We start from the raw sequence: 27,434 nt of genomic DNA on the forward strand, positions 1-27,434 counted from the left end.
CAGTTGCACACATTACCCATCTAATGCTGGTTTGTGCTGGCACACAAACTGTATGGTCAGAGCCTCAAGGCTAGTTAATTCCACTCGTTCCTGACATCAAGCTAACACTCACCGTCTGTGCACGCCCAACCTCCCACCTCAATACTGCTCTGTGCTTGCTTCCCCACGTGTCCTTGCAGCCATTCCTTTCACCACTCTAGAATTCCTATTCCATCTTACCATGATCATTAATAATTTAAAAATCATTAAGAACTGCATACACTTGGGGCGCCTGGGTGGCTCAGTGGGTTAAGCCGCTGCCTTCGGCTCGGGTCATGATCTCAGGTCCTGGGATCGAGCCCCACATCGGGCTCTCTGCTCTGCGGGGAGCCTGCTTCCTCCTCTCTGCCAGCCTCTGTGCCTACTTGTGATCTCTGTCTGTCAAATAAATAAATAAAATCTTTAAAAAAAAAAAAAAGAACTGCATACACTTGGTTGGACTATCTACAAAGACCATAGCTAATCACGCAAAGCAATCGTTCCTTAATCCTCTCCTTAAGGTTTCTCTCTTTGGCCTCCGCCTTTTTTTAGGTTTCTTTTTTGTTCTTTTACGGTTACCTTTTTTTTTTTTTAATCACTAATAAGTTTTATTTTATTTGCTATTTCTTGACTTAACCATGTTAGGCATCACTTACTGACTTCCTGCTCTAACGGAAGGTGACTGAGGCCACCATCCCCACCTGCCCTTCCAGTCAAGTTACATCATTGTTTTTAGTGCCTCTCTTGGTTTCTGTGGCATTATTCTGAGGGTGATGGTGTTGGGAAGGATGCCAGCAGAGACGGGCAATGGCTAGAACACCGCTGGATGCAGGGAAGGGATGTGCCTGTTAGCCACAGGCAGCCGCAGGAGCAGGAGACAATGTGGTGAGGCCCCCTGCAAGGCACACAGCCCATGGGGAGGAGCCCTCAGGCCTCTGATGCACCCCTGCTTGCTCCCTTTGCCATTTCACAGGGAGAGGTGTGTTAGACAGGGTTTTGTCCCTGACTCTTGACTGTCCTAGAGACTGTCCAACAGCAGTCAATGACTGGTAAAAGCCTAGTAAAATGCTGTGTCCTTTCTGCAAAGTGAAACAGAAGGCCAGTTCCAGATACATCGCAGCTGGCCTACCATGGTCCCAGCCAGTCTAGGCCACAGGCCTAGCTGAGGCTACCTTCAGGAGGTTAAATAATAAAGTGGGGCTTTAATATTGTTTTCTATTACTTGTATTATCTTTTAAAAAATTTTTTTATTATAGAAAATTTAAAACTTTTTAAAAAGTAGAGAGAACAGTATCATGAACCCAATGTGCTCATCACCCACATGTAATAATTACCAGCTCAAGGCCAGTCTTGTTTCATCCATATGCTTCCCCACTTCCCCCACAACCATATTATTTTGAAGCAAATCCCAGGTTTCCTATCGTTTCATTCTAAAATATTTCAATCTATGCAGTACCTCTTAACTACCTCTTTATAAAATTAGGATGCTTGTGTCCTGATCCCTTTCTTTTCTTCTACCTCTCAACTCTTCTGACACCATGCTAGAACAATTCAATCTTCTAATATCAGACTATGCCGAGTGGGATGACAAATTTCTGCCCCTAGTAGGCAGTCATTCTGTCAAGATCAGAAAAAGCTGTCAGCACCTTTAGAAAAGATGCAAAAGTTGCAAAAAAAACAGAACAAAGTTCCAATACCAACCCCAAAGCTCCCATACGTACAACTACTCATCCATCTAGTGCTCATTTGTGACGTGTCTACTGCTGATCAGCTCTATGCTGTGACACTGAGGACACAGAAATCTAAGACACTGTCCTTGCCCTTAAGGAAATCTTTGTTGGGTGAAACGCCAGATGAGTCTACAGCTGTGGAGGCACAGATGAGGAAAGCAAGTTGCAATGGAATGTGCCTGAGGGTCACTTGATGGACCCCTCTCCTGGGTTTCTAAACAAGAATTCTACCTGGACTCGCCAACTCAGGTCCAGCTCCTTCCTTCCATTCTCCCAACTGCTGCCAGAAGGATCTTTTGAAAACACCGATCTTCATCACTTCTTGGCTTAAAACATTTCAACAATTCCCAGTGGTTTTCAGGCTATAGTTCCAGGCCCTCGGCCGAAACCTCCAGTCTCTTCCCAACAGCCTTCGCCTAGGTGTCCAGCGCTGCCACTTCACCTCTGTGAAACTCCCAGTAGTTCTTGAAGGTGATTGCATATGCCGGTTTCCCACCCCGAACACCCCTACTCCCCAACCTCACTCTCCTGAGATTCAGCTCTGCTACTGCCCATCCTCACTTAGACTCAGGCAGCATGGGACACTCCCCTCTCTGCCCAGGACTCCCAGAAGCAGGGGGGCACAGCCTGCCACCCAGCATCAGACAGCCCCTCCTGTCCATTCAAGGCTGCTGCTCGGGGGCACAGAGTTTGCTGAGAGAGGAGATGTTAAAGGAAGCCTCCCGGCTATGGAGATCACAGGGGAGAGATCTGCTAGAGATGGAGATTTACCCTTCCCAGCCACAGGTGGTATTCACAGATGGCATGGACGAGATTGTCCAGGGAGAAAGGATCCAGAAAAAATTCAAGGGAGCAGTGGTACTGAAGAATTAAGAAAACACAGCCAAAGTCATGGGTGAAAAGTGGAAGAGAAGAGGCTTTCAAGAAGGAATAATAAACAATGATCCTAATGAAAACCACAAGGTAGTACGAGAACCTCAAATGCCACTCTGAAACAAAGAAAGATTTATACTTTGAGTAGTTTAGTTCTAAATGTATTTCATAGCTTTATGATTCTTTAAAACTCTGATGGCACAGATCCCTAACACCAGGTGTAAACATGCATCATCATCATCATTACACAATACATACAAACATTAAAAGTGTACCTGACATTGTTCATAACAGCCGAAGAGTGAAAACAACCCAAGTATCCATCACCAGATGAATGAATAAACAAAATGTGGTATATCCAGACAATAAAATATCACTCAGTCCCTAAGAGAAAGGAGTTAAGAATCCAAACATACTAAATATGGATGAATCTTGAAAACATTATGCTAAGTGAAAGAAGCCAGTCACAAAGGACCATATGTTATGTAATGCAATTAATATGAAATGCCAGAATAAGCAAATTCTATAGCACTAGAAAGTGGGCTGGTGGTTGCCAGGGTCTAGAGGGAGGAAGGAACAGGCAGTGACTGCTAGTGAGTACGAGATTTCTTTTGGGGATGATGAAAATACTCTAAAATTGATTGTGGTCACGGTTACACAATTCTGAATATACTAAAAACTACTAAATTGTGTGCTTTAAATGGGTGAACTGTATGTGGATTGTATCTCAGTAATGCAGTAACCAAAAAAAGTATCTCTGAGTCAATAAAAGTTTCATACTTCCTTTGCTTAGGAAAGCAATCCTGTTAGCACCCATAAACATAACTCTAAAGTCTAAATGAAGGCTCAGTTCTCAATACAAATTCTGTGTTGCCTTTGCTTAGGAACACTAGCCTCTTACATAAACCAGCAGATGAAACACCCAGCATGGAGAGGGCTTTAATATTAGTTCCACATTACAGTAAAAACCTCTGTTGCAGAGCCAGTAACAACCCAGAACCCCAGCTTCACCGCCCACCTTCCTACCTCACATAAAACGTCTGTCTGTCCATTCTCTATCTTGAATAACTCCCGTCCCAAACCCTGGGCAAGGGTATGCCAGCTGAGTCCCTGCTTACTGGCGAGGACACCTAGGATCGCCTTCAGAAATCAGAGGCTGAGGGAGGGGCGCTCACCCACAGGAGCAACTCACAAGAAAACAGGCACAACCGGCCCCAACAGACCCATCACCCTCCTGCACACAAGGCCTTCTCAATCTGGGTGGGTTTTGTTTTGTTTTGTTTTTTTAAAATTTTAAACTGCATCTATAAAGATTTTTCTAGTTGGTTTCAAATTCCCTCAGTGAGCAGTTATAGGTTTTGATCTGTTCCTAATTATGGAAAAGAATCCTGGGATTGGTTCAGAGGGAAGGAACTTGAGTTTAACATTACCATTTTTAAAGCACCAAGGTTTATGTGAATTCTGAGTAGAGAACTGGATTTCCTCAGTTATTTTGCTTTAAAAAATGAGAGTCAGAGACAAAAAGGCTTTTGCCTGTACTGAAAGCCATACTAAAATTTAACTGAATGGCCTACACTGCACCCTGTTCTCTTCCTTCAACAAGTCTCTGCATTTTTACTGAATCTGGATCGTCTCTAAGGTGCATGGATGTGTTTAAGAGTGAACTACATGTAGGAAAGCTCAGGCTCTGAGGAGATTAGAAAGTACGGAAAGGCAAAGATCCCTCTGTTGAGCACAGCACACCCTTCACGTGCCCAGGAAGACATGCACACACCCACACATGGTCCCGAGGGCAGAGACCCGGTGCCGTGTGAAGACACCGAGAGCACACAATGCCACAGGTCTAGTGCCCGCAAATACAGTTAGTGGTACCAAAGAGCGAAAAGACGCAGTTCCAACAGAACTTACCTGCTTGTTCAAGGAGAGCCTGGCAAGCTAAGTGGTGAGCTTGCCATAGTTTATTTTCGAAAGTGCTCCTGAATACAGCTTTCTTAAGTGGCTCTTATTCAAGTAAGTCATCTAGCCCAGGTAAAGAGCCCCCCCAAAATCAGGCAGCAAATCAACATCTCTTTGACTCTTAAACTTAAGATTAGTACTTTAAAAAATTAAGTGTGGGGAAGAGATCCCTCTGGAAGGAAATGCTCTAAAACCATTTCAGTGGCTTTCAGAGGGTGGAGCAACAGGGCACTGGGAGGAAAAAAACTAGAACTCAGCATTGGCAACAGCACGACTATCTCCAGCACAAGAGCCTGTTTATATGCACGGAGCCCTCTTTCCAAATGGGAAAAATGTCAGCAGTGTAAGTTAAAATTTTCACTAAGAATCTTAAAAATGTTAATTATTTTTCAACTATACACAACAAAGCCTGAAGTTTAACTGACTCAGAAATAAGAAGGGATGTCAGTATGAAAATAATCCCAAGTTAAAACAAGCCAAGAAATAATATTTACTATACTCCAAATCAAATATTTTATATCTAATCTATAATTGGATAGTGTTACATGTTGCCACATTGAAATTGTCTGGCTGGAGCCTAGAGTTCAACCTCAATAGGGTCAAACAACCTAAAAACCTGGTTGGCGCCTAATATTCCCTTTACCTTGTTGGTGTGTACACTCTAATCCCTCCCCTTAAGTGTGGGTGGGCCTGACCTAATCAGGTCAGTGTATTTAATTATTTATTTGTTTGTTTGTTTTTAAACACGGGGCCTGAACCCATGACCTGACATCAACACCTGAGCCAAGATTAAGAGTCAAGACACCTAACTGACTTAGCCACCCAGGCCCCCAGATGACTGCTTTTAAAAGGGTCTTTGTGGGGTAGGGGAGGGCGGGGGGAAGGGCCTTTGGGTCAATCAGGATAAGTCAGAAAAAGTTGAAACTTCAGTAGATATACCTGTAATTTTGGTCTAAAATTTTAACTTTCAAATGTTATAGAAATGGAATCAAACAGTATGTAAATTTCTAGGATTCCCCCAACACCCTCCCAACTCAGTAAAATTTTCTTGGGATTCATCTAAATTGTTGTATCAACAGTTTATTTCTTCTTGTTGCTGAGAGTTACTCCAGGATATAAAATAGGTAAAATCTTAAAAGCTGTTTAAAAAAAAAAAAAGCAGTCAAAGGATGCAACTGAGAAAGAAAAGCACATAAAAGGACTCAGTAAAAAAAAAAAAAAAAAAAAAAAGTATCCTGAAGATTAAACCCTTATTACCAGAGTCCTTATCAGAATCAGATTATACTGTGGCTATAAGGCTGAATGGACAAAAAGAAAAGCAGTGAAGAATGAGAAAAAGTAACAGTAAGAAAAATCAAAAAAGAAAGAGAAGTATGCAAAATAGGATAAGGAGAAAAAGAAAGCTGCAAGTTAAGTCCTGATGGCCATAACAATTTAAGAAAAATCAGGATTCCCTTATAAAGAAAGTACAATGTCTAAGGAAATTTCAGCCGTGAGAATTAGGGCATAATTACTAAAATGCATAAAAGTTCCCATTTTTAGAATTAGTCCTGGACTATCCATTAGCCACGCAGATGCCGCTGTGTGAAAGGCCCGTAACTGTTGCCTCTGGAACATCTGTTTTTATCCCTTCCAGTGTTTAATGACTCTGGGAGATAATACACTGCAGTTGTGCTAGTGATTAAGATACTTGGGGATAAAGTTCATATTTCTGACTAGAAGTATCTCATGATAAGCCAACAGAAGTTGAATCTAGATGCATCATTAAGGTGTAATCAGAAATGATCAGGTAGGGACACCTAGATGCCTCAGTCATTAAGCATTTGCCTTCAACTCAGGTCATGATCCCAGGGTCTTGGGATTGAGTCCCACATTGGGCTCTCTGCTCGGTGGGGAGTCTGCTTTTCTCCCTCTGCCCCTCCCCCTGCTTGTGTGTTCTCTCTCTCTCTGAAATAAATAGATAAAACCTTTTAAAAAAACAGGTGGTTTTTTTTTTTAAAACAGCATATTGAAGCTGCGACCTACCATAAACAAGTTGAGTGGCAGTCCTAGTATGCTATGCCTTGTTACAAAAAGCTACTGCCAGAATCTTAGTAAACACAACATTTTAAAAAGTTCTTTCTATATTCATAACAAATTATGACAAGCGAGAATTAGATTAAGCTCTTCCTGCGTCGTATTTTACTAAAATTTTGTACATCATATCTCCTGCTGAAGTGTTTACTAGTAATGTTAAATGGAACTGATAAATAATTTTTACTTTATATTTTTATATAATCAGGTAACATGAAATTAATTTGATGTACAATTTTGCCTGTTACAGAGGGCATGCTAATTAAACTGGTATATACACAAAATATTTTGGCTTGACAAGAAGCTAAATAAATATTTCACTTTAAAAGAAAAGGGCTGTGATCCTTACTGAGTTGATTTAGTGTAAGATGTGAGGATTAGGTTGAAGTTCATTTACTTGTTGATGGTTGTCCACTTGTTCCAGCACTAGTTATTTGAAAGGCTATCTTTCTTCCATTGAATTAATTGTCTTTGTTCCTTCATCAAAAGTTAGTTGGACACATTTATGTGGTTCTGTTTCAGGGTTCTGTATTCTATTCCTTGATCTTTGTCTATCCCTCCACCAATAACCACAAAGTCTTGATTGCTATAGCTAAACAGTAAGCCTCAACTTACTGTTGTGGACTGTGATTCTTCCCACAATATTCTACTTTTTTCACACCTGTTACAGCTATTCTAGAATCTCTGCCTTTTTGTATAAATTTTAGAATAAGCTGTTTATAGCTACAAAGAAAAATCTTGCTGTCATATTTAAAATTTTTTATAATTGGGGTCACCTGGATGGCTCAGACAGTGCCTGTCTTCAGCTGAGGTCATGATCCCAGGGTCCTGGGACTGAGTCCCACCTTGGGCTCCTTGCTCAGTGGGGAGCCTGCTTCTCCCTCTGCCTGTTCTCCCCCTGCTTGCATACATGCTCTTTCTGACAAATGGATAAATAAAATCTTAAAAAAATAAAGTTTTTTTATAATTGGGTTAAAAATATTTAAGATAAAATTTACTGTTTTAAGCATTTTTAAGTGTACAATTCAGTACTCTCAAGCACAGATGCTGCAAAGATTAGAGGATAGTGTGAATACCTTTGTGTTGATACATCTGAAAAAATGAAATAAATTAATGCCTAAAAAAAATTATTTTAAATGACTGAAACAGAAAATCCAAAATATCCTACAACTTTTAAAGAAGTTGAATCAACAGTTAAAAAAAAAATTCTACAAACAAAAAAATACTAATGATTTTACAAGGGAGATTTTTTTTTTTAAAGACTTATTTATTTGCTTATTTGACAGACAGAGATCACAAGTAGGCAGAGAGGCAGGCAGAGAGAGAGAGAGAGGAGGAAGCAGGCTCCCTGCTGAGCAGAGAGCCCGATGTGGGGCTCGATCCCAGAACCCTGGGATCATGACCTGAGCTGAAGGCAGAGGCTTTAACGCACTAAGCCACCTAGGCATTCCTACAAGGGAGATTCTAATCTTATATAATCTCTTCCAGAAATGAGAAGAAAACTCCTCAATTTATAATTACTAATTATTAAAGGTTAGTTTAACCTTGATAAAAAAACAGAACAAGGACAGCAAAAGAAAACTGGAACAGTGGTATCATTCACTGAGAAAGGAAGCATGGGGTTTGGGGCTAAGGTCACAAGAATGACTACGTGCCGATGGCAGGAGCTCGTGATTGTCCAGTTGGAGATGTCTAGGCAGCAACTGAGAATACTGGTATGGAGCGCAAGCAAAGCTGGGCTGGAGACAGAACTGAGAATCACCAGTACAGAAAGAGCACCAGAAATCCTGTAAGTGGGATGGAATTACCCAGGGAAACTGTGGGATGAAGACAAACGAGAACCAACGTCGGATTCCCAGCTAATCTCAATGATTAAGGGAGGGGATTCCCTCAAGAGCCTGGCCAGAGAGTCAAGGAAAGAAGGACCAGGAAGACAAGAAAGACAGTGACTCCAATGACTCACTGAGAAGGAGAGGGGACTGGAGAATTGGTTGGGTGACTGGCTTCTGCTAAGACAGGACCGTTTTCAGGATGTGGTGAGGAAAGGAGGCAAGGCTGCAGGCTGAGGAATGAGTGGGTAAGAGGAAGCACAAACAGGGAGCCAACACCAGAGAACGCTGGCTGAGGAGGGAAGCAGAGAGTGTGTAAGATCAAAGGGAAAGCAGACTAGAGGATGAACACATGGGTGACCAGCTAGACAGAGAAAGGGAAGCAGTTGGTGAGAAAAAAACACAATACAAAGCCTATCCCCACATTGCAGGAACAGAAAGATTCTTCTTTAGTCACAGTCCCAAGGCATGAACACAAAATCACCAGGACTTGGTTTCAAACCCATCCTAACTGATCAGTGACGCCTTGTTTCTGAGAGTCGGCAGACAGCCACAGACCAGGCCCATGACCATGCTTCTGTGGCTAACACTGGCCCTGTCCCTGAAATTCACCCCACCCTGGATTCCATTTTCACCCCCAAAGAGAGGGGGTATAAAAGCGAAAAGTACGGAGGCAAGGCCTGGAGGACACAGCGGCAGATGACAAAGAGTAGAAATGGGCCATGGGTCTTGGGTAAGAGAGTCCACTGAAACCCTGAGAACTGAGAAAAGGCTCAAGGTTGATAGCATCAGTGGCAGCAGCAGGTAACACGCCTTCAGGTCACACATACAAAACCCCTGTTATGTGGAGAGCTACGTGACCTGTGAAGGTGAGGCCAGGACTCACACGGGCCGTGCTCTTCCCCACGCAACCCGATGCTGCCGCCCACTCCACCCCAATCTATCTTCTTTAAACTCTGACAGCAGTTGTGGCATCCTTCCATTGGACACTTCCACACTCTGGCTCTCACTGGTTTTCGGTGTGTTTCATTTAGCCCTACTTGATTCATTCCAGAACTGAAGCTCTGCAGGCTTTTTACATGGGAAGTGCTCAGTGAAGAAATGAATACAGCTGTAATTACCAAACTTGGAACATGCCAACTGCCTTTCAGAAGGGCTTATCGTTCTCTTTCTTAAGTGATTTAAGCCATCCCCACCACTGCCTTCCTTATGGTGGTGATGTGCTCAGCACTCCTTTGCCACAGACACTACAAAGGCAAAACAGTATCGTACACCCCATTTACCTCAAGTTTTAAATTAGTGGATTTAGTCTCCACTGAAAAGTTTTCACTGTCTGCAGGTTGAGACCACTTCTTACCTGAATTTTGATGGGCCAGGTGAAATTACTGACATAAACGAAGAAAGTGATATTTGGGTGGTTGCGAAAATCAAACTTCTCATTAGAGAAGCTATCTTTGTACTCCTTAATGTTGGTTTTTGAAACAACAGGCATCTCTTCTCCAGCCTGGGTTCCAGCTGTCAGGAAGAAAAGAAAGAAATACAAGAGTCTATTTTTTTGGACAGAATCTGCCCTCATTAATAACAACAGTCAGCACTTACTCAACACTTACTACGTTCCAGGAATAGCCTCTAAGAGCACAATCTCATCTAATTCTAACAATTTTCCTTATTCTCATTTACAGATCAGGAAACTGACGTTCAGAGAAATTAAGTAACTTAGTTCAGGTCACATAGCCAAGCAAGAAGCAGAGCTGAGATTTGCAGCAGGAAGGCTGATACGCAAGGCTGTGCCCTTAACCAGAATAGCTCCTCCAGGAGTCACTGCGGCTTCTCTCCACTTAAACAACCAGACACCTAGCTGTGAACATACAGATACCTGGGGCACCTGGGTGGCTCACTCAGCCTGTCCCCACAGGAGGCAAGGGCATGTATAACTGATGTCATTGACACAATTCTAGGAGATAAGTACTGCTGTCTGCTCTTCGTGACAAATAACCCTAAGGTCCAGAGAGGGTTTCAGACACCTGTTTGAGTCTCCCAGGTCACAAGAGGCAAAGGTGGGTTTCAAACCCATCTGTCTGACTCCAGAGCCCCATTTCTCAACAACCACAGGAATTTCTCAATCTACTACCAATCTACTCCACTTGGAAGGTCTTCTCTAGGTATGTCTTTACCTGAGAAGCTGGCGGCCCAGGTGATGTTGAGGTTAAAGTTTTTGGAGGCATTGATGAACATGTCCAAATCCCTGTTTTGCTGATAAGCAGTGCAAATAGTTAGAAAAGTAATTACAACAGTTTCCAGATGTTAAAATAAAGAAGTAATTAAAATTTGCTACTCTTGATTTTAACTACAAAACAGATATTTTACAGTGTCTTAAAAGGAACTCATGCTTATAACGGTCAGTAACATTTCTACCCAATATAAGCAATATATCCCAAGTAAGTTTCATTTCTCTCTCATAAACATGCATGTGATTTAATGCTTTATCAAATGCCTAACTCCATAAGAAAGTAGGCTTTAGAAAGCCTCTGACCAGAGAACAACGACTTAAATTCTATGACCTATGTTAGGGGAATCAGCTTCCCAAGGATCCTCTGGGAAAATTAAAGATACCACAATTGGAAGATCTCGTCTAATTTATTTTGATTCTTGGTTTTAATGACTGAGAAAGATATCTCTGAGAAATGCATTGAGCCAACAGGTAGACGTGCACTACTGGCTACACTAGGTAAATTGTAATATGAATTTTCAGTTTTCACTGAAACTTGACTAATAAATCTTTCTTGTCTTCAAAGAATTATTTTTGCAAATGAATCAGATGTTGTATTTTTATATTTTACAAATGGATCCAATCCTGCTGGAATTCTTTTTCTTCAAAGGCCGGAAAACAAGTCAGAACAATAAGATTTTTAAGGGTGTTGTTTTGATGCTAATTACAGCACAAAACCTTAACAATGGACAGATTTCCAAATAGCCATTTTCAAAATGTGATCTCCAAACCAGGAGTTTCTCTCCCAAAGCAGTTAGTTACCTTCTTGCTTATTGATATAACCTCACCTTCCTCTTAAAGGGACAGCTCAAGTGTTTATTTTTAATATTTTGTGGAAGAATACTATTAACCATTATGTCTTTCCAAAGAAAGGATCAACAAACTTGAAATCCTAGTCCTTTTATAAAAGACAGAACATACACTTTAGATAACTCCATTAAATATTCTGTCATAAGATAAACAAGGAACTCCAGAGAGGTCAAAAGATTTTCATGGTCACTCACCTCATTAAGAAGTATTACCAAGAGTCTATTATGTTTATTCAAAAAATATTAACAACATCAATTACATCCTGCAAGACTGAGTACTTCAACCAATTGCTTATGAATAAGATATTAAATAAATTTCACGTGTGGAATTTTTGCTATAATTTTATTCCAAACTCTTTTTTATTAATTCCAGTCAACATAGCCATTCAAATGATATGATATACAGTGTGTCCACATAGTATTTTCATTTAAGGTCATCTATTATTTTTAATTCACTCTCTAGTACATTTCTTCTTAATTTTATCATTAAAATGGAATAAAAAAAACAAATCTTACTTCCATTTGATTGTAAACATCCCATACTCTGGATTTTGTTATACTACTAATTCATTTATTTTTTAGATTTAGCAATGTTTGTTAACAATAACATTTGTTAACAAAGGAACACAACCTGGCTTACTGTCATATTATTTTCCATGTATTTTTCATCATGTTTATGATGACAGGAATTTTGTAATGTTAAGTGGCTTTGTGTTATGTTGATGAGAAATAAACCTTCAAGGAGGTTACTAAATAATTTATCATCAAGTTTAGTAAAATTTCATTATGTACTGGAGTGGCCATTGAATAGACTTTATATTTTGTCAAAGATATCGTATAGGTGTGTCTTCATGTTCTGGACACTTCACTTTTATTTGTCATGCTATGTTGGGTCCCTTCTACCACCAGGCAGTACCTTACGTCAGGCTGGCGGTCATCATTAATGAAAGTAGATATAAACCCACATTTCAAACAGTTGTCCTACTAATTCCAATTGTTTCTGGTTAACTTCTTGTTGGACCTGGCTATAATACTTCACTGTTTTTACCTCCCAGTAAGGCCAACAACCTCCTATAGGCAGAGAAGAATGTCCTCTGTGGGCTCCCAGGCATCAGTGACAATAACTTCAATCTGCAGCTTCTTTGAAAGTACTTGGTAAGCCTCTGGTCCATTCTGAGAGAGTAAATCTGGGCCCTGCCATGTGCCCCTCTAATCAGGGACATCCCCCTGCCGTCTTCTCTCCTTTTCTGTGAGGGCTGTGATGCGCTCATGGGCAAACCAAGTTTATGTGTAGAGTCAGTCAGCCTGGGTGTCAGATCCTGGTAAACCCGAACACCATCATTCTTGCCTTGGAGGTGGATAGGAGATAAAGGGTAGCTTCTGACATTTCTTTCCTGCACCTCGAAACAGTTCTGTGTACTCCACTCTGGAGATTACTGCTAATGTTTCTGCCCACAAATATCAAGAAAAAGATGCACATGAATTCAAAACAAAGCAAGAAAACTTAAAATCTTACTTCATCAGGGGTAGCCACAAAATTGATGGCTGTGTAGTAGCGGTCATCTTCCTGGGACAGGCTAAAGGTGAACTGATAGTCAATGAGAAGAGTATCTACGGAAAGAAAGAAATGTGTATTTAAAAATGAAAACAAATCAGAATAGGTCTCTAGACATACAGATTGATTTCCTTCAAAATATTCAATGCCAGGAAACACACTTTTAGCTCACTTACACCTGGGAAGTGGAAAGCTTTTCAAAGGCAGTCAAGTGGGCAGAATCTTTTTATTTGGACTAACCTATCAAACTCTTCTTACATCAAGACGCCGGTTAAGATTTTCAGCTCCAATCTAACTCACCTACAAATATTAACTGCTTATTGTGCTCTATAACACATTGGGTTTTGCTTAAGGATACAAAGTTACAAATTAATGGTAAAGAAGAAACCAAGACTCCATGGAAAAATGGTTATCCCAGGTCTGTAGCAAGGAATATGAGCCTTGATTATCTTGTTCTCAAAAGCAACAAAGCATTCAAAGACTAAAGTGATGTAGCCAAAGAAAATAGCTTTAAAGAGAGCCTATTGGACAAAGATGGTATAATTATTTTTTCGGTACAAAAAAGGTGGTTTTATTCAAGCACAGGAACAGGACCTGTAAGCAGAAAGAGCTGCCTAAAGATGGTATAATTTAATTCTAAAAAGTTCATTGTAAAACTTGACAACCTGACTTAAAAATGGGACAGGGGAGTTGAATAGATATTTCTCCCAAGAAGATACACAAATAGCCAATAAGCACACGAAAAGATGCTCAACATCATTAATCATTAGGAAAATACAAATCAGTTAAAAAACCACAATGAGATACCACCTCATGCATGGTGGGATGGCTACTACCAAATAAACAGAAGATAATAAGTGTTGGTGAGCAAGTGGAGAAACCGGAAACTTTGTGCACTGCTAGTAGGAACATGAAATGGTTTGACTAATGTGGAAAACAGTATCATAGTTTCTCAAAAAATTAAAGAGAGAATTATCAAATGATCCAGCAATTCCACTTTGCAGTACATACTCAAAGAACTGAAAGAGATACTTGTACACCGTGTTCATAGCAGCCAAACCTCATAGCTATTAGCCACAATAGCTAAAAGACAGAAGCAACCCTATGGTCCATCAGTAGTATACATAAAGTGGAATATTCAAAAGGAAGGAAACTCTGACATACACTACAACCTGGAACAACCTTGAAGACACGATGACAAAAGAAATAAGTCAGTCACAGAAGACTTGTACTAAATGACAGTACTTACATGAGGTACCTAGAGTAGTCAACATTATAGAAACAGAAAATAGAAGGGTGACTGCCAGGGGCTAGAGGAAGAGGGAAATGGAGAGCTGATGGTAAGTTTATTTTTAACTATTTAAGAAACTGCCAAATGGTTCTGCCAAAATGCCTACACCGTTTAATACTTCCACAAAGACAGATGAAGGTTGTACATAAAGGTTCTAGTTTCCCATATCACTGCTAAAACCTGGTATTTGCTTTTGGCTTTATTTTTTCAAGACAGATGAGTTACAGCATACCAGATTACAAAAAATTAACTGATATAGTGGGGCACCTGATGGCTGGGGGGCTCAGCTGGTTAAGCATCTGACTCTTGGTTTCAACTCGTGATTTCAGGGTCATGACACTGAGCCCTCCCTTGGGCTCAGCAGCTTCTCCCTCTCCCTCTGCTCCCCCTGGCTATCTCTCTCTCACTCTCTCTAAAATAAATAAATCAATCTTGGAAAAAAAAAAAAAAGAATTGTTTCTGGGGGCACCTGGTGGCTCAGCTGGTTGAGTACCAACTCTTGATTTCAGCTCAGATTGTAATCTCAGGTGGTGGGATCAAGTCCCACGTCTAGCTCCACACGCAGCACGGAGTCTGCTGGAGATTCTTTCTCTCCCTCTGCCCCTCCCCCTGCTCGTGCTCTCTCTCTCTAAATAAATAAAACCTAAAAAAAAAAAAAAAATGGTTTCTGACCTATATCCTGAATGTGCAATATGTTGACCCCAACCAGGTAATGGCAAATGAAATTAGGTTTCAAGAGAACATAAATGAGGAAAGCCAGAGGTATGTATTTCTGTAATCTCCCCTGATATCTGCTATGGGCATATTAACATAAACCACAACCATAATTAACCCAGCTTCAAATGGTGTTCCTATATGCATAAGTGTAACAGAATGGAAACACATCAAATTAGGACACACTTCCACGAAGGGCTATCATCTCATAGCACTTACCACTCTCAAACCTCGTTAAAGTAAATAACAAAGTTTTATTGAACTACTTTGCTTCTAGACAAATATGAATTGTGAAAACACTTACAATAACACGTTCCTTTGAGAGGGTTTCCCTGGTATCGATTTTCTACCTCGCATCTAGAGGAATAAAAATAAGGATTATTTTCTATCGATGGTTAAAACAAAATCTACATTCACCTTAAAACCACACAGCTCCTTTCCTATAAAACTACATTACAAACAAGTGTGAGTCATGATAATCACATTCTTCACGGTCACTCAGATCAGGCAGGCTGAGGAGCCTGCGTTCATGCTGAGTACCGACCACCCAGCACTTCATACCCTTCCAACTGACAAACGTTTGCCAAAGCACAGGAGACAAATCCAAATGTAATAAATCTAGATCCTACTTATTTTCATGAAAAACACATTTCAACTTTTGTGTGGACTAAATACTCCTCTAAAAGTGAAGTTAAAACATTTTTCAAATATCCTTTTCTCACTTCCTTCCTGTTCTCCCTGGATAAAACTGAGCCATTCTTTAAAAATAAGAAAAGGCTAAATATCAAGAATCACTTTCACTTTTTAAAAAAAAAAGTCCTTGAACATGGTTCACCAGTCTGGAGAAAAAAACAAGTTCTATTTAAAAAGAATCATTAGTTTCCCCCACAAATATTATCTGTGAACATCAGCAAAACGCAGTCTCCCACTTCACAAGGCCATTTATACTGGCAGGCCCAGGAGCTAAGAGCTATTAGGAAGGTGGGGAAAGCTTGGGCCAAGCACTTTTCCTGGATAAATAATACACGATATTGTGTCCTTGGATCCAGGGTGATTCTTAGCACTTGCTTCTATCTAAAATCTCTTGAAAAGAAAGTCTTTCACTGGACCTCCACCTCATTTCGTTACTGCATGCCTAATTGAGGGCAGGAGTGATTAATTCTGCTCTATTATATGGTTCTGTTTAAAGGAACCCAGGTCCAAAAGCTAAACTTAATCTTTGATTAGACATTTCTTCATGTATTGGCTTTAAGGCATCATTAAATCAGTAAACGTGCCCAGTGGTTTCAACTTTAAAATGCAAACAGAGCAATTCCTTCCTTGAACATCACTATCAAAGTCACTGGTGACCTTACTACTAGTGTTTTTTGAGAAAAAGTTTACCAATGATGTGTCTGCTTGTCTTAGCTTAATGTTGTGATACTACTATGACCTCTCTCTCAAGTTTCTTCTTGAGAGAATAAGTAAAGCTGGTGCTTGTGTTTTATGAGGTTTCCTAGTGAGGCAAACTGGTATATACTTGTTGGGGAACAATCTCTTGTTCCAACTCACCAGGGCACTAAAAACAATTATTGCTAGTACTGCTATTAATGGACAGGGAAACTGAGGTTCAGAACAGTTAAGTGATTTGTCTCAAGAGTGCTCTGCTTCTTGGAAGCAGAGCCAGGGCTAAAACTCCATGTCTGTCTGATGCTGTTGGCCTCCTCATGGGTGGGAGCCCCAGACTCTTCCTAGCAGACTAGTCTAGCAGACTTCACCAAGGAAAATGCTAGAAGAGGAGGGATGTGTTAAAGGCCAGGGGATCAACTCCACCGTCAGACAACCAAAATGCTAAATAAAACACTGTCCTGGAATACCAAGTCTTCCAGCTCTTTCTCAGGAAAGGGTACAATCTCCTGATGTGACAAAAATTGAACAGTGGTTGAAGGTAAGACTGATCCAAGTCAGCAATGCAGTCAGTGCCACTCAAACATAAAAATGTGACCTAAGGGGCCATCAAGGAATTGCTGCTGAACCTCCTCAGTATGGAGGCTGACCGAATTAGATCTGCCTGAAGTAGAAAAGGTAGAATTCCAAACTCATCGACCTGGGGATCCCCCCTAGAGCCCATAACAAAAGGGCACAGGGAAGGGGTGGCTCTTGTGGTCCAGCAGCATCATAGTTCCTTGGCCTCCCTGGTGTTCAGACCCAGCTACCCTGGCTGTCAGTCACTAAACCCACGTGTGGCCTGTGGCAAGAGTGTGGTACTCACAGCTGGCACTCATCCCCCTTGACGCCCTTGGTGGTGCAGAAGCACTTGCCCGTGTTGGTGTTACACAGCGATGCGTGCCCGTTGCACTTGCAGGCTGGGGAGAAGGAAAAGGAATGGAAGTCACAACTGGCTTGAAAGATCACCACTATCACAGACTTTTCCTGAAACACTGAATTGGATCCGATCGGAAAGACATTAGAATGAAAGCATTTAAAGGCCAAGATTCAAGTTTTTCAACTAACGATTTATCTCAAACAATGTAAAGGCAACATGAAAAGAACCAGAGTCCAAGGACAAGAGGAAAGAGAGTGCTGGCTTCTACTGCTATCTGAAGCAACCATTTGGATCTATTTTGATCTTCTCAATAGGCTGTTTTTCACTATTATGACTCATTCACTTGGTAAATATTTATGAAGCATCTCTCGGGTGCCAGGCGCTGGGTACGGGGGCACTGACTCAGTCCCTGCCCCCAAGGAGATGCTCTGAGCAATAACTGCCCCTCAGGGGGAGGCTTGGTCTGGCTGCACTCAGCCTCCAATGAGGTGCCTGCCCCACAGAGACCAAGTTTCAAATCCCAGCAGGGCTCAGAAGTGAGGTGAGATCTCAGTGGCAGGTCAGTGTTTCAGAGGCCCTGCAGGACTTGCACCTGGCCTTCTCTGTAGCCTCTGCAGAAACAGGCACCCATGTGTTGGGGGCCACAGGCATGGGGTCGTGTGATCACTGTCAAATGGATGAAGTCCAATCACAAAGTGTGGGGAAAATATTTTTACTCAAGACCTTTCAATCTGAGCCAGAAATGTTCTTGAAGAGTGGGGGGCAATGGCAGCAGAAGAGTACTAGTAACCACCACACACTGCCTAAGCACTCACTACGTGTCATTCACTGCTCTGACCGCTTCTGTCTCAACCACCATCCTTTTATCTCCATTTTATGGATGAGGAAACTGAATCCCAGAGAGGTTAAGGGATACACTGCTAAGATGCCAGCTCTCTCTTGGTTGCTCTGAGATCAATTCTCAAGGGCCAGGCTAAGGAGTCTGGAGGTGGCATGTGGGGAGGAGGTAGAGATTTTACTTCCTTATTTATTTTCCTACTCAGAACCTGAAGGGTCTTCCCACTGGAAGTAAGAACGAGCCAAAAAGCAGCTTGCCAGTCTCACTGATCATTTTTTTAAAAGGTATTAATTTATGATCTAACCCAAAAAAGTCCTTGCTTACAGCAATCTATTTGACATGCATACAGAAACAGAGAACTATTTAAATCTTCAAAATATACTAGAAGTGGGGCGCCTGGGTGGCTCAGTCAGCTAAGCATCTGCCTTCAGCTCAGGTCATGATCCTCGGGTCCTAAGATCGAGTCCCACGTTGGGCTCTCTGCTCAGTGGGGAGCCTGCTTCTCCCTCCCCCTCTTCCTCTGCCCCTTCCCCTTGCTTGTGAGCTCTCTCCCTCTGTTGAATAAACTAAAAAATTATATATATATATATATATATATATATAATATAAATTTGTATAATATAAACACACACACACACACACACACACACACACACTCTCTCTCCCTCTCTCTCTCTCTCTACATGTATTGAGGAATCCAGCTCCTGGTTAAAACCCCATGTGTGGTGTTTTGGATTTGACCACAAGCCAAAACCCAGGCTTAGCCAGCAGATCTCCTGTTCCTGAGGGCGGTCTCTGAGGGAAAGCTGCAGTCACAGTCCCAGGGCAACCCACTCCCCAAGTCAGCCATGTTCCGTCACATATTTGCATTCCTAGCGCAGGTATCTTTGTTCCTGAGTCTCTTTATCTGGGCCTTGGGCAGACCCTCTTTGGGAGCCTTGCTGAGCCTCCTCAGGATGGGTGGAGGGGTGGGGGAGCCCTGAAGACATCGTCCCCACCCTCAGTCCCCAGCACCCTCCCTCTCCCTCCCCTCTCCAGGGCCCATGACAGGTTTTTGCTGGAGCTTTCTGTCCAGGGCTCTCCCCACCTCTGTGCTAATCCACCTGACGCTCAACCAACATCCAGTCCTGGAGGGAAAGGAAACGTGGGGACTCAGAGCTTTCTTGGGTTTAAGCTTAAGCCTCTGGCTTTACCACCACAGTAAGTGATTAAAGGCTTAACTCTTCCATTTTCAGCTTGCTGGCATTAACTGGCTACTCTGATACTTGGCAGCTCTGCTCACTCTCTCACAGGCTTAGCTGAGCTCCTGACAAGCATGACAACAAAGGCAGTATCCAAAACCAAGTGGCTTCTGTCCTCCTAGATATTCAAGTCAAACAGAGGCACTGCGTTCCAGCTGGTCTGAAATCAGTAACCCTGAGGGATTTACTTACGCTGACACCTTCCTCCGTTGGTGGGGTCACCATAGAAGCCAGATATGCAGGTCTCGCAGTGCTTGCCAGTGGTCAGGTTCTCACACTTCTCACAGATACTCTGATTAACGCATTTGCTGTGGCCATTGCACTGGCATGCTGGAAAAAGCAAGAGTTAAAAAAAAAAAAAAGGCATTTTAAGGGGACTGTACCGTGGTAGAACAGAGTAGAGTAAATTCCATGAGATTTATCTGCAATTATCTATTTAAGTTCTTTATTACCTCTAAAGATAAAATCATTAAAACTGGCCCACTAAAAACAAGTTGGAAAAATAAGATAAAAATATCCATACAGGACTAGTCCAAGAAAATCAGAAATACACCACAACAGGGTGAAAATCTATAGCCCTTAAAAAAAAATTTGTTGCTGTTCATAAAAATAATGCATGTTCATGATAGTAAATTTAAAAAATATAAGGAAGAGGGGAAAATCATTTTCAATTGCACCATACAGAGATCACTGCACATATTTGGGATTTTTAGTTCAGGAAATTTATTTTTACTATATAGTTTTACAAAGTTGTGCTTATCTTAATACTCAACTTTGATTTTTTTGTACTTACAGCACAATTACTTTAGCACGTTATTTCATCTATCATAAATAAAACTTTAAATGGCAGAATGATGTGTATGATCCTAATAGTTACTTAACCATTCCCTTATATTCTGATATTTAGTTTGCCTTCAATTTTTCTTTTTTCTTAAAGATTTTATTTATTTATTTGACAGACAGAGATCACAGGTAGGTAGAGAGGCAGGCAGAGAGAGAGAGAGAGGCGGGGAAGCAGGCTCCCTGCTGAGCAGAGAGCCCAACGCGGGGCTCGATCCCTGAACCCCGGGATCATGACCTGAGCCGAAGGCAGAGGCTTTAACCCACTGAGTCACCCAGGTGCCCCTCAATTTTTCTTTTTTAGAAAAATTACCATCTTTATATATAAAAACAGTCCCACAAGTGGAATTATTAAGATTCTTAACGCACATAGGACCTTACAACCAGAAAGGCATATGAAAGGTGGACCTCTCAGGACTGCTCAGGACAGCTGGTTAGGCTGTGCACTGTGGACTCCAGTAAAACCAGAGCGCACAATCTACACTGCAGGCACAAGATCTGACTCTGTAAATCTTTGTCCCCCAGCTTTACTGAGATACTACTGACACATAATATTGTGTGAGGAGCATAATGCACCCATAGCATTAGCTTTGACTAACGTTTTGATTTGTTCTATGTAGACTGTAAGTCTACATAGCAATTATTATTGCACCAAAAATACTTAAGAGGTGCGGGATATGCACATCGTTCCTGTGAAGATGAATAACTATATATATAAAAGGCAAAGCACAGCACACACACAAAAAAGCAACACCTAAAATTATTTACCAATAAAATCCATATCCTAGATAAAAAGACTAGGAACATGCTTCTCCCTCCTTACCCCTTCAAAATCCCACTGAAATTACTGAAAAAAAAAATGTAAAAACAAGGATAAACCCATAGCAATATGGGATAAGAGAAAAGGTGCTATCAGATGTATTGAGAAATACTTCTCAATTACTGAGCAATTTCTAGAAATTATAAAACAGATGGTGTCAATCTGACAGAAAGGGAGTTGAGACATCTGTCTTCTAGTGCAGAAGGAGGGGACAGCTAAAGTGACTAGATGCTCGTTACCAATGGACACCTGAAAAATCCATTTGGGGCTGGGAGACAGAGCAGGCCTCGGGAGAGTGGCAGACAGCAGGAAGTGCCTCCTGACCAGTTACGTGTCTGTTCAACCTCCCACCCCATACAAAAATAAACTCCAAAGGGCTGATGGACCTAAATATAAGAGAAAAATCTATGAAACTTTAAAAAGAAGAGATAGAAGTAAATCTTTGTGATCTTGAGTTAGCTACGCACTCATTTCTTAGATAGAATACCAAAAACACATGGGATAAAAGAAAACACCAATGCCCCAGATTTAGAAAATTTAGAACTTTTTAATTTCATTTTTATATTTCAATTTTTTATTTCATTTTTATATTTCAAAAGATACAACCAAAAAAGTAAAAAGAAACCCTCAGAATGGGAAAAAATATTTAGAAATCATATAGTCAATAAGAACTTGTATCTAGACTTCATAAAGAATTCTATGAGTCGGGCACAGTGGGTTAAGGCCTCTGCCCTCAGCTCGGGTCATGATCCCAGGGTCATGCAATCGAGCCCTGCATCGGACTCTCTGCTCATTGGGGAGCCTGCTTCCCCACCCCTCTCTGCCTGCCTTTCTGCCTACTTATGATCGCTGTGTGTCAAATAAGTAAATAACATCTTTTAAAAATTTTGTTTTAAAAAAAAGAATTCTATGAGTCAATAATTAACAGACAAATACACAATTTTAAAATGGGCAAAGAGGGGTGCCTGGGTGGCTCAGTGTAAGCCTCTGCCTTCAGCTCAGGTCATGATCCCAGGGTCCCGGGAATGAGCCTCCCATCGGGCTCTCTGCTCAGCAGGGAGCCTGCTTCCCCCTCTCCCTGTCTCTCTGCCTGCTTGTGATCTCTCTCTGACAAATACATAAATAAAATCTTTTTTTTAAAAAAGGGCAAAGAATTCAAAGAGACATTTCTCCAGAGAAGATGCAGATGGCCTTCAGATGCTCGACTTCAACAGTCATTAAAGAAATGCAAATCAAAACCAGAGATACCACTTCTCACACACTACATCTATCAAAAAACAAAAACAAAAACAAAGTCCCCCAAACCAAAAAAATAACAGATACAAGTACTGATGAGCACATGGAGAAGTCTCAATCTTTTCAGGCTGGCCAGGGAGGGTGAGACATGGCACCGCTACTTCAGAAAACCCCGTGCCCATTACTGCTCATGTCTATACCCTGGCCTAGACGATCGCTGAACTCCTTTTTGTCTCCGTGTATTTGCTCTTTTGTGTGTTTGCTCTTTTTCGGACGTCTCACATAAATGGTATCATACAACATGCAGTCTTTGCATGGGACTGCCTTTACATAGCAGGCTTTTGAGGCTCATCTGTGTCGCAGACTACACTACTCCATTCACCCCTTTTATCACTTAGCAGTGTCTATCATATGAACGTATCACATCATGTTTATCCATTCGCCACTTGACAGGCACTGGGTTGTTTCCATTTTTGTCTATTATGAATAATGCTGCTATAAGCATTCACTGCAAGTTTCTGCATGGACATATGTTTTCAATTCTCCTGGGCATATACTGGGCCATATGAGAACTCTATGTTTAACTTTTTGAGAAACTGCCAAACTGTTTTCCAAAGTGGCCACACCAGCTTACTTTCCTTCCAGCAATGTGAGGGTTCCAATTTCTCGAATGTTGTTGAGCATCTTTTCTTGTGCTTATTGGCCATTTGTGTATCTTTTTTGCAGAAATGTCTATTTCAGTCTTTTACCCACTTCTTAATTGGGTTGTCTTTTTACTGTTGAGTTTTAAGAGTTGTTTACATATTCTGGACATTAGACTCTTACCAGATACTAAATATGATTTGCAAATATTTTCTCCCACTCTGTGGGTTGCCATTTCACCTCATATAGTCTTGATATTAATAAAAATGCAAAGACTTAAATACTTCATGCGTTAAACTAGTAGATTAGAAACAGAATGATAGATCCGTTGACATCTTAGAGAGGAAAAAAGAGAACACAGAAAACTTAATTGTTTGGAGGGAATAGACTAGTTTCTTATTTTACATTTCCTTGCTCTGCTTCCTTTTCTGAGAAAGATTTCTTTATATTCTTTACCCACTTTTTCTATTGAGCTGACAGTGATTTCTTCTGGAGGGTAGAGGTTTGCATACTCAGGATGATAATCACTTATTATACACTCTACAAATATGTTCCCCCAGCCTGTCTCTTGCCTTTTACCCATTACTCCCCATGGTCTTTCCCTTACAGAAGTCCTCACAAAGAGCCTTATTGTCAGTGGCACTTCAGACTCCTGGAGATGTTCCTACTCACTAACCTCCTGGGGGTCTTTGCACCTGCCTAATCCCCCTCTCCCTGGTATTCCGGAGACCCTTCAGCATATTCCTGAATATTTACTGAAAGTCTGAATCAAAGGCCAATCTCTCAGGGCAGCATCCCCAGCAGGGATAGAGTCAGGCTTTAGACCAACTCATGGTCTATTCCTTCTGGCACCAACCACTGGAAGAAAGGAATAGAAGGGAGCAGAGGGAGAGTAGGATGAGGGAAAGAGGTTAGAGGAGGCAGACAGGCTTAATTTTCCTCTTGCCAAACGGGATAGGGACCTTTTCCCCTCTCCCTATTCTTAGAGTTTTTCAAGAAAAACCTGTATTTACAAATCCTGTCTGTTTCTTTGATATGTATATTATATAAATCTTTTTTTTAAAAAATACCTCAATCAACCTCTTGTCAGCACAACAATCCAGGAATTTTTTCCTTAAGGGCCTGGGAGCCATCGCTTTGAAATGTAACCATCAAGGAAGGCAGCGCTCTACATTCCTGTCACTTTGGGATATAGTCTGGGTGCCTTCATGCCAAAGTGTAACCACCTGCTTGCCATAAAGATACAGGATCTTTTTTTTTTTTTGGATAAAGGCAATTAACTAACACAGATGGCCACCCCAATTACCAAGTAAATTCAGGATACACTATGAATGACGGTACAGCAAACAGTGCTGTCAAATCCTCTCATATGAGGACAAGTTATCATTCACCTTCAAAACATTTATGTAACGGATTGTATATGCCTGGCTATTTAAAAGGGTGAGATTTCTCTCTGTTTTTGTAGTATCATTAGTGGGTTGCCTGTAGGGTGCATAACAGTCTGGTCTGATGCTTATTCAAAATAAAACTGTTTTCCTTTTTTTCTACATTTGTGGAGAGGAACTTCTGGGTTGGTAGTTTTGTTTTTCATTTTCCCCAAACGGATGCCATAACGTATTTTTCATTAAAAAGCAAACTACAGAACAATATATATTAATCCTATACACCACAGTATTTTCTATTTTTAAAATAGACAGTGTCTATATTGAACCATTAGAAGTTTTCACTTCTCTGAAGAACTGGAGAAGAATTCCAGTTTTTATTTTATCTACATCTGCAATATTTGTTCATAACGAACATACCTCAATACTTTCACAGTGAAACCAAAACACCTCACTTGAACTTCTGTGTTTTCATGAACTGACATTAAAAATATTTTTCATGAAAAAAAAAAATGTGTAAATTTTCATGCAAAACTATTTCTTCTAAAATGGTCTGTTACTTTTTTTTCCCTAAAGGAAATTCATATAAATAATGTAGCTTTCAAAGTTTTAGTCTTTGTAAATAAGTAGCAGAACACTTGATTTTGGATACACAAAGCATCTTACCTGGACAATGAATGAAAGACCAGTTGTATCTGCTGTCCTCCAGGCACATGCTGGCATTGAGAAGGGGCTGTGGGTAGGAATTCCCGGCAGGGGCCTGAGAAGGCATCTTCACTGGTCCTTTATATGAGCCCTCTATGCATTTGCCTTTGCCAGTGTTGCTGGGATCAGTGCACCAGCCGCAGCCTGGCTGCTCCAAACAATGGCTGCAGGTACAATAGCCTGAACAATTTTCAGCTGTAAAAGAACACAAGTTACAGTCCACTACAGCATGCAGCTTTGAATTCATTGTATCTAAATTACCTTTTTAAAAAGCTTTTTAGGGACGCCTGGGTGGCTCAGTTGGTTAAGCAGCTGCCTTCGGCTCAGGTCATGATCCCAGTGTCCTGGGATCGAGTCCCACATCGGGCTCCTTGCTCAGCAGGGAGCCTGCTTCTCCCTCTGTCTCTGCTGCCACTCTGCCTGTGCTCGCTCTCTCTGCCCCCCTCTCTCTGATAAATAAATTTTAAAAATCTTTAAAAAAAAAAAAGCTTTTTATAATTAACTAATTAATTTAAGTACTCTCTACACCCAACGTGGGGCTTGAGCTCACAATCTTGAGATCAAGAGATGCAGGCTCTTCTGACTGGGACACCCAGGAACCCCTAAATTACCTTTTATTTAAACAGACTATTCTGTCAAAAATTCCTATTCTAAGGGGATTTCTTAAATGACACAAAAAATTTAAAGAGCCCAAGAGCTTGCCCAACATAGAACAGGGGCTCCTCCCCTCCTCTGTCAATCCCATGATGTGGAGGCAGAAGGGACCTTAGCGGTCATCTACCAGAAAGCACTTATTTCACGAATGAGGAGAGGAAGATGTGGAGACATTACGTGGCTTGAGCAATTCGATGCTGAAGGTGGACAAGCTGTTTCTGTACTCCATGCCCTGTCCCACAGGGCTTGATTCTTTTTCTTTTTTTTAAGTATATTTATTTGAGACAGAGTGAAAGAAAGAGAGAACGAGTTGGGGGAGGGGCAGAGGGAGAGAATCTCAAGCAGGCTCCCTACTGATCATGGAGGCCGACATGGGGCGCCATCTCACGACTCCGAAATCATGCCCTCATCTGAAATCAAGAGCCGGGCGCTTAACCAATGGGGGCGGGGGGGCTGGCGCCCCACCAGTGCTGGACTGTGTGCGAAGGTTCTCCTCTCCTCAGGCAGTCTCTGGTCTTGTCCCTAGAAGTCTGAGAGGCTGACGACACGACCCCCCAGCAGGAGCTGCACGCTTCCACTTACGGGGGCAGCTGCTCATGGTGTACCACTCCATGCACTGGCCGAAAGGGAAGGAGGCCACGTAGGCGTTGGAGTCCACGCACTGCTTCATGTTGCTGCACCACATGCACTCAGAGCTGCCGCTGGTGCATTCCCCGCATGCCGTCCGCAGGGCACACGGCGTCCGGCACTGCTTGGCGCTGTGGTTTGCTGGGAAACAAATCCAACACAGACACTTAGTGCTCCTGCTACGCTGGCCAAAAGGTCAAAGGCTTTTTGGGATGGGTTGTGACCCACTAATAGGTCATGAAATCAAATCAGGGGGCTACAGTTAAGGTAGGAGAAAATCGAAAACCCAGGTACTGGGCTGGTCAAGTGTATCCACATAGGAGAAAAAACCCTTTCTCTTTCTTTTCAAAGAGCATTAAGGACAGACATGAGGCAACAAGCAAATCTTTCCAGAAGCGTAGCAGTTCTAAAGCTCCTTGCAGTATATGGGACTCAAGATAACCTTCAGGGGTTTTACAACCCAACTGAACATGAAAACTTGTATCTTTGGGGGCAAGAGGGACCACAGCGCGCATTAAATGCACCAAAGCATTCAGGACCCAAAATGGCTGAAACGCTCCCCGACAGGAAGCTTAGAAACCATATTTTAAGAGGACTCTTTCAGGGCTATGAATTCTTTTCTCCACTCTTGTACTCCTCGGATGACTTGGAATACCTTCCTAAAATGAGACACGATGTCAATGGCGTCCAGCCTCCCAAGAAGTGCGCACAAAATTCCGCCTACTGCAAGTGAGTTCCTCTGTAGGCTACAATGCTTGTCTCGGCTCGTCTGTGTGCTGCAGATGCTGCCTATGCCTGCCCACGGAAGGCCTGAAGGCAGCCCACAGGGGAGCTGTGAACCTGAGAAGCGACTCAGCGCCTGCTCCTCAGACCCTCCCTCAGCGCTAGCGCCCTTCAGGGCAGCTTCTCTTTTCTGTCCTATGACTGCTCTCCCCATTGACACTTTCTGTCTACTGTCCCTTGCAGTGACCTGCTTGCTTTTCTGACCTTTTCTTTGCATTTTTCGTTCCTGCTTCCACAGCGTTTC

General features: G+C 41.7%; 1 protein-coding gene across 3 annotated transcripts in view; it reads right to left on the reverse strand.

The window, feature by feature from the left end:
* Nucleotides 1–27,434, reverse strand: part of ATRN (attractin) — a 147,740-nt gene that overhangs the window by 35,398 nt on the left and 84,908 nt on the right. For all 3 annotated transcript variants that reach the window (XM_013046046.2, XM_004772875.3, XM_004772876.3), the window contains exons 17-24: nt 26,363–26,548; nt 25,088–25,321; nt 19,694–19,831; nt 17,369–17,462; nt 15,422–15,474; nt 13,074–13,168; nt 10,654–10,732; nt 9,837–9,994 (exon numbers count right to left, since the gene is read on the reverse strand). In XM_013046046.2, the coding sequence (XP_012901500.2) occupies nt 9,837–9,994; nt 10,654–10,732; nt 13,074–13,168; nt 15,422–15,474; nt 17,369–17,462; nt 19,694–19,831; nt 25,088–25,321; nt 26,363–26,548 (1,037 nt within the window). The remainder of the gene's footprint in view (nt 1–9,836; nt 9,995–10,653; nt 10,733–13,073; nt 13,169–15,421; nt 15,475–17,368; nt 17,463–19,693; nt 19,832–25,087; nt 25,322–26,362; nt 26,549–27,434) is intronic.

Source organism: Mustela putorius, unplaced genomic scaffold (assembly GCF_011764305.1).
Source record: "Mustela putorius furo isolate JIRA1106 unplaced genomic scaffold, ASM1176430v1.1 tig00000874_pilon_pilon_pilon, whole genome shotgun sequence".
Taxonomy (NCBI): Eukaryota; Metazoa; Chordata; class Mammalia; order Carnivora; family Mustelidae; genus Mustela; species Mustela putorius.